At 50.5% G+C, this 8,336-nt stretch overlaps 1 protein-coding gene across 1 annotated transcript; it reads right to left on the bottom strand.

Annotated features, from left to right (window-relative positions):
• Positions 1-856: 856 nt before the first annotated feature.
• Positions 857-8,336, bottom strand: LOC129355113 (zinc finger protein 253-like). The gene is made up of 4 exons (XM_055024667.1): positions 8,175-8,336; positions 3,152-3,302; positions 2,678-2,824; positions 857-2,568 (listed from the first exon to the last, which is right to left on the bottom strand). Exons 1-4 carry the CDS (start codon positions 8,289-8,291, stop codon positions 1,451-1,453), a joined length of 1,533 nt encoding a protein of 510 aa, XP_054880642.1. The 5' UTR covers positions 8,292-8,336; the 3' UTR covers positions 857-1,450.

Consider the following 8,336-nt stretch of genomic DNA (forward strand, 5'->3'; position numbering starts at 1 on the left):
ACCAGAACCTGTCCTCCATGGCGGGAACCTGCTGTGGCTGCGGATCAGAACCGGTCTCATCTCCACCTGCGGCCTCTGGGAGGCCCGCTCCCCACAGGTTGGGACTCTGCTGGTTCTGGACCCGCTTGGTGGTTCTGATTGGCCCAAACCCACAGCAGGAAATCTAAAACATTCTGATGCTCTGGTCCAAACATGGTTCTGGTTCTGGTCACCTTATTATTAATCAACCAGTCCGAACCGAACCTCAACCTTTCTACCGTTGTCAGAACGGAACCGACTGATCCTTGACCCGACCTTTAACTCCTGATCCGAACCAACAGCATAAGATTCAGAAACCGGACCGAACCGGACATGTTCAGCTTCCCGCCTAGGAACCAGAGGATCCAGGAACCGGAGGATCCAGGAACCAGAACGGTTCGGCCCAGTGGAGCCTGTTGGCGGCTGCGGTGCCCCAGAACCGGTTCGGTTCGGTCCAGACGAGCCGCGACGGTCCAGGAGGACCCAGAAGAGTCCGGTTCCATGTCGGAGTGGGCCGAACTTAGACTGACACCATCCTGGTTCTGGTCCGGGCGGGATCAGAGACTGGACCAGAAGGTTTCATCTGATGAAGCAGAACCGGACCTGGATCCAGATGGGAGCTGGTGGTTCCGGTTTGGTTCCGATTTTTAATCTGTTGCAAAATTATGAAGATGTGAAATATTTTCCTGGATTATTATTGATTATAGATAAATATCAGTAATAGATCCATATTAAATCTACAAACACTAATATTATTAATGGCTGTAGATTATAGATTATAGATTATGGAGCTGCTGGTTTCTGTCTGGATAATAAAATAATCTGGAGCAGAAGGAAGGAAACTTTAGAAGGTTGTTTAATATGGGATTGAAGGTCCTAGTCAAAGTAACAGGTTCTTTATGAGGTTGCTATGACAACATAACGTAAAGTTGCTGCTGAAAAATCTCCATTTATTTTGAAACCGACTTTAATAAATGAAACGGTGGCAGAAACAGCCCGTGACCTCTGACCTCTAGTGTGTCTGACGGATCCCAGAAGCTGATAATCTGATGATCAAACGATGAAACAAACATGTTGTGGTTCTGATTAGCATCTGGAACGTAAACAAACCGCAGATTATGGTTCAAACACCGAGGCGGGATTATCGCCTGGACACGTTCCTTAATCTGAGCGCAGGTCTGCTGGATTACACATCATCATCTGGATTTACTGGACTCCCTCAAGCTGCTCAACTGGAAACCAGTCAAACCAGTGCTCTGCTGCAGAGAGCTGGTCCAGAACCGGCAGCTGGGATTAACAGGCTCTGGACCGGGTCAGAAACTCGTCCAGCTGGTGTCCCTCAGGGCCGTGTTTCTGTGTAGTGACAGATTACAGTCAAGCAGACGAAGGAACCGAACCGTCCAGATCGTCCATCCCAGCTGCTAATCTGGGATTAAAGGCTCTGCTGCATCCGCCTCAGGTGAGCTTGGGTCTGCAGGTGAGCCCGGAGGAAGCTGCGCAGCCGGAAGTGCTTCCCGCAGCGCTGGCAGCTGTGCGGCGCCTGGCCGCCGTGGATGCTGCGGTGCCGCAGGAAGCTGGAGGCCCGGCTGAAGGTCTGGGCGCAGGCGGAGCAGCTGTAGGGCTTCTGCCCGCCGTGGGTGTAGCGGTGGTCCTGCAGCAGCTGCTGCAGCCGGTAGCTCCTCCCGCACACATCGCAGTGGAACGGCTTGTCCCCCGTGTGGCTGCGCTGGTGCGCCCGGTGCTGCGACGGGTTGGGGAACTTCTTCCCGCAGACCTGGCAGGTGACGGCCGGCGGCAGCAGGCCGGCCGCCGCCGCCTCCTGGGCGTGTCGGCTGATCATGTGGTTCCTCAGGCAGCGGAAGCTCTTGCCGCAGACGGAGCAGAGCTGCTTCTCTCCGGCGTGCGTGGCCTGGTGGCTGCGCAGGTTGCCGGCCTGCGTGAAGCGCCGCCCGCAGGTGGAGCAGCTGAATGGGCGCGGCTCCTGGTGCACCAGCGTGTGTCGCGTCAGGTGGGAGGCGTGGTAGAAGGCCTTGCCGCAGACTTCGCACATCAAGGTCTTGCTGAAGTGCGTCACCCGGTGCGTCTTTAGCGCGCCGACGCAGGAGTAGCCCTTCCCGCAGATGTCGCAGCGGCAGCTCTTGTCGCCGGTGTGTCGCGCCTTGACGTGCAGGTCGCGGTGCGTCTTGTGGTTGAAGCTTTTGGGGCAGAAGCCGCAGGCGAACGGCAGGAGGCCGTGCTCCTTCAGCTGGTGTTCCCGGAGCTTCAGGACGCCGCTGAACGCCGCGCCGCACACCGAGCACAGCGGGTGGGACTTCCTGTGGTGGTCGGCCAGCCGCTCGGCGCTGGGGAACAGCCTGCTGCAGCGCCAGCACCGCAGGTGAAGCTCCTCGCTCGCCGTGGTCGCAGCCGGCCTCCGCCCACAGCGTTTGGCCTCGCCGCCAGGTGGCGCTGGGGGCCGGGCGTAGTCATGGTCATCGGTCGGAGGGGAAGAGGCGGGGCGCACCTGCAACTCCTCACCTGTGAGATGAGACGCGCTGCTTCTGCTGCCACCTTGAACACAGACGCAGTTCATCTGATGAGCAGCAGAGGGCGCTGCAGCAGCTGACCCACCAGGAGCTCCTCAGGGCTCCGTCCTCCGCACTGCAGCAGGTAGACTCACCCCCAGCGCTCTGCAGCGCCACCAGCAGGCGCCTGCTGTCACCAGCAGCGCTCAGAAAAGGAAACATGGTCAGCGTTTGCTCTGCAGCCGCTCCGTCACTGACTCCGTACAGGAAGTAGGCGTGGCCTGCGCCGGGCTCCTGCTCACCTGAAACTCAGAAACACAACGATTTTCACCTGGTTCACACCAAACGCAGACACGGACCTTCTGCTCACCTGGATTGTGTTTTATGATCCTGGCCTGGGATCGGTCTACTAACTGGTTTTGCTGGTCCTGACGGTGTTCCCCAGGGTTCTGTCTAAAGCTCCTCCCAGTGTCTCTAACTAATCCTTCATCTCTGTTCTAAATATTCGTCTCTCTGCAGATGACTGAGGGTTTCTTCCTGTGCTGATTGCAAATCAGATCACCGTTTTCAAATGTTAAATCTGTGGTAAACAGATTTAACTTCTGAAAATCTTAGTCCTGCAGACTCACCTGCACCTGTCTGGGTCTTCATTAAGCCTCCACGGGTGTCGGCCGGTGTGGGCGGAGCCTCTTCCTGCCTCGTCATGCTGGTTTCCAGGATCTTCAGGATTTGATCGGCAGCTTCCAGACACAGCCTGTCCACTGCCACTCCCAGTTCCTCCTGAGGAAACCAGTAAACCTCCATCACTCTTTCACACAGACTGAAAGAACCAGTCTCTTGTGACTGGGCCCAAACTGGAACAGAACCAGGATTCTGCCGATCCTCCAAAGAACCTCTTAATAACTTTGGTCCAAAGGACTCCAGATGTTTAATGATAAGTTTTGTTTATTACCAGATTATTTACTGACTGTTCCCTTCAGGAAAACTAACTGCATGTCTCCGATCACCTGCAGAACATTCCTGACCATCAAGTGTTTTATTTTGGTGCGTTTGGATCATGCAGGGGAGTCGGGAGGATCCAGATCCAGGTTAATAATCTGATTCTGGACCCAGAACCAGGAAGCCTGATGGTCTGAGGCCAGCTGGCCCAGGAAATGATCCGGACCTTCCGACGCTTCACGAAGACACGACAGAATGACAAAATGTCGCCATCGGAGCGCAAAGGAAAACCCCAGAAAAACTACGAGTCTGCCCAGAAATACAAAAATATAAAATAATAATATAAATAACTTTGAGTTTCAGACAGTCACAGTGAGGGAATGTTGAGCAACCTGCAGGTCGATGGGAGGAAAATGGTTCTGAGTCTGGCTGCTCAACAACGAAGGAAACGTCCTGCCAGACGGACGATCAGAGGATCAATCGATCAGAGCATCAATCGAGCAGAGCATCAATCGATCAGAGCATCAATCGATCAGAGCATCAATCGATAAGAGCATCAATCGATCAGAGCATCAATCGATCAGAGCATCAATCGATCAGAGCATCAATCGATCCGAGGATCAATCGATCAGAGCATCAATCGATCAGAGCATCAATCGATCCGAGGATCAATCGATCAGAGCATCAATCGATCAGAGCATCAATCGATCCGAGTGTCAATCGAGCAGAGGATCAATCGATCAGAGCATCAATCGATCCGAGGATCAATCGATCAGAGCATCAATCGATCAGAGCATCAATCGATCCGAGGATCAATCGATCAGAGCATCAATCGATCAGAGCATCAATCGATCCGAGTGTCAATCGATCAGAGCATCAATCGATAAGAGCATCAATCGATCAGAGCATCAATCGATCAGAGCATCAATCGATCAGAGCATCAATCGATCCGAGGATCAATCGATCAGAGCATCAATCGATCAGAGCATCAATCGATCCGAGGATCAATCGATCAGAGCATCAATCGATCAGAGCATCAATCGATCAGAGCATCAATCGATCAGAGCATCAATCGATCAGAGCGTCAATCGATCAGAGGATCAATCGATCAGAGGATCAATCGATCAGAGCATCAATCGACCAGAGCATCAATCGATCAGAGCATCAATCGATCAGAGCATCAATCGATCCGAGTGTCAATCGAGCAGAGGATCAATCGATCAGAGCATCAATCGATCAGAGCGTCAATCGATCAGAGGATCAATCGATCAGAGCATCAATCGATCAGAGCATCAATCGATCAGAGCGTCAATCGATCCGAGGATCAATCGATCAGAGGATCAATCGATCAGAGCATCAATCGATCAGAGGATCAATCGATCAGAGGATCAATCGATCCGAGGATCAATCGATCAGAGGATCAATCGATCAGAGCATCAATCGATCAGAGCATCAATCGATCCGAGGATCAATCGATCAGAGCATCAATCGATCAGAGGATCAATCGATCAGAGGATCAATCGAGCAGAGCATCAATCGATCCGAGGATCAATCGATCTGAGCATCAATCGATCAGAGCATCAATCGACCAGAGCATCAATCGACCAGAGCATCAATCGATCAGAGCATCAATCGACCAGAGCATCAATCGATCAGAGCATCAATCGATCAGAGCGTCAATCGATCAGAGCATCAATCGAGCAGAGGATCAATCAATCAGAGCATCAATCGATCAGAGCGTCAATCGATCAGAGGATCAATCGATCAGAGCATCAATCGATCAGAGCATCAATCGATCAGAGCATCAATCGATCAGAGCATCAATCGAGCAGAGGATCAATCGATCAGAGCATCAATCGATCAGAGCATCAATCGATCAGAGCATCAATCGATCAGAGCGTCAATCGATCAGAGCATCAATCGAGCAGAGGATCAATCAATCAGAGCATCAATCGATCAGAGCATCAATCGATCAGAGCGTCAATCGATCAGAGGATCAATCGATCAGAGCATCAATCGATCAGAGCATCAATCGATCAGAGCATCAATCGATCAGAGCATCAATCGATCCGAGGATCAATCGATCAGAGCATCAATCGATCAGAGCATCAATCGATCAGAGAATCAATCGATCCAAGCATCAATCGAGCAGAGGATCAATCGATCAGAGCATCAATCGAGCAGAGGATCAATCGAGCAGAGGAACAATCGATCGGAGGATCAATCTATTGTTGAGGAGTGGCGTGCGGCTGGACGTGGTCAGTGACCTCCTTGGTCTAGTCGATGTTCTGGGGCCGGTGGTTCACCAGTCCACCGCCGGTGTTCAGAGACATGAGGCCTCAGCTCTGTCAGTGAGGAATCCAGCAACCAGTTGAGGCCCAGTGGGACCAGTGAGCAGATCCTAGACCAGGGGTGTCAAACTCCAGTCCTGGAGGGCCGCTGTCCTGCAACGTTTAGATGTGCCTCTGCTGCACCAGCTGAATAGAATAATAGGTCATTAGCAAGGCTCTGCAGAATCGATCTACAAAAGGAGGAGGTAATTAAGCCATTTCATTCCTGTGTTTTGTACCTGTTACACATCAAAAACCTGCAGGACAGCGTCCCTCCAGGACTGGAGTTTGACACCCCTGTCCTAGAGGATGATGGATCTGGACGGCGCCGGTACCAAGGTGTTCCCGGCGGGTGGCGTCCTCCGTGGAGCTGTTATCCAAACCGGATTGGGTCAGATGATGGAGGCAGTGTGGATGGGGCCTTCACCTCTTGAAGCATTTCATCATGGTGGACGTTAGAGCAGCGGCTGAAAGTCTATAAGACGTGACGGTCGGTCTCTGGAATAATTACAGCTGACTTAAAATGAGGAACGATGGTTTGGCTTTCCTCCAATGGAGTTCATTCAAACCATCCAAAGACGTCGAGTTCACTGAGGAAGCTAATGTCCACCAGGTGAACCAGTGACAGACTGGAGGCTCTGCCAGCCGTTTACTGGGATCGTGGTACAAACCTGCAGGACGGTTCAGAGAGAGTCGGGCCACTAAGGAGATAATCACCAGGCCACAAACAACAGCATTCTGCAGGTTTTTATGGAAGTATTAGAGATGTTGTTCAAAGCCTTTGTAGAGTATATCCTGACAGGTAATCTCTCTGATGCAATAAAACAGGGATTATCAGTTTAATCCCCAAACCTAATAAACATCTAATGGATGTTTATAATCAGAACATCTCTGTGTATGATTATAAAATGTTAGCTCAGGTTTCTGCTCAGATTGAACAGAACTGAGAGATTCAACTATCAGCCTCCATTAACGTCCCGTCAGGTTGGATTTCACACACCTGGACGTTCCTCTCTGAGATGCTGCAAAGTTCAGGGGATTATCTTTGAGCTGCTCTATTTATAGCTCAGTTTCCATAAATCCAGGACTCTGCTCTAGATTTAAGATCCAGCGAAGCATTTGGCAATACACTGTTTAGCACAACGACTCAGTTATTAACGCTTCAAATCAATAACAAGATCAAAACAAACAAAAACCATCCAGTGCTTGTCTCTGCCCTCAGAATAATTACTTAGATTTAAGGTTAGAAATTAGATTTTTCTCATTCATTACTGAACTCATCAAAGCATTTCGTCAGAAGAATGAAGTTAAATGTTTATGAATGAAACAGGAAGAAACGTTTTTGTTAAAAGTCCCGATTAATTAATGACATGAGTGCCCCGGTGCCGCCGCCGCACCGGGGCACCGGGGCACCGGGGCACCGGGCCGCCGCCGCACCGGGGCACCGGGGCACCGGGCCGCCGCCGCACCGGGGCACTGGGCCGCCGCACCAAGAAACCCCTGGAATGAAGTCAAGGAGTTTCTGGCGGTTAATTTCCTATCGGCTTGGAATCAGTGCAACGACTCAGCTTCCCTGAGCTCCTTCAACAGAGCGTTATGGTGGCTTAGTTTTAACTGTGTACATGATATGTTTTACAGTATTGTGCCAGAGACACATCTAGTAAATATTCATTACTCTATTTGTCCAAGTTAATAAAAATGATGTTTTATGTGTTGCTAACACTCTTCTACTGTGAAGAATGAAACTCGCCTCTGGTGCAGCTTTCAGCCTGGCTCTGAGACCAGCAGCATGTAACCGCCACACAGACAGGGGGCGCCGTTTTCGCATTGCACCGCTACATAAAGCAAGTGTTACAGTTGCGCTTTGGAAAAATGGCTTAAAACATTCAATATGGTTTCATTTTTCTGATTTTAGATTTAGGAAGTGGAACTTCTCACTCTGTGCTTAATTAGTAAATATAAGGCTGGAAGGAAAACTGTTATTTTTCTAAACATTTCTCAGGTCCTGTGAATTTGTGTCATCATTTATGAGAAAATATCATTTTATTCGTTAGATTTTGGGAACGTGAGTAAAGCGACGCAGTTAATCAGATTCAATGCAAGTAACCGACATGAAATGGACTCAGCAGCGGAATGAGAGAAAATATTTAGACTATGAAAATATTTAGACTATGAAAATATTTAGATTATGTAAATATTTAGATTATGAAGAGATTCTAGTTTGTTTTCTACAGTTTACATCCTATTGTCCTGCGTTGCTGTTATTAGCTTTGTTACTTGATAATAAATAAAGTTAAACTCGGTGCAGCACACAAGGACCGTGACGTCACCGACAGGCGCCGCTGGAGCCGGAAGTGTTGCTATTAGCCACGGTTAGCTTCACCTGAGAGCGGCGCTCGCGGCTCCCACGCTCCGCCTCCCTCAGCTGGGCCAGCAGGGTTCGGCCCAGGCTGTTCACGACCAGAACCACTTGGCTCCGGACGGCGGCTACATCCGCCATTCTGGGCCGCGGTCAGTTCCGGGTTGGCAAGCGGCTGAACAGCGG

Source organism: Poeciliopsis prolifica, unplaced genomic scaffold (genome assembly GCF_027474105.1).
Source record: "Poeciliopsis prolifica strain line A6 unplaced genomic scaffold, Auburn_PproV2 SCAFFOLD124, whole genome shotgun sequence".
NCBI classification, from domain to species: domain Eukaryota; kingdom Metazoa; phylum Chordata; class Actinopteri; order Cyprinodontiformes; family Poeciliidae; genus Poeciliopsis; species Poeciliopsis prolifica.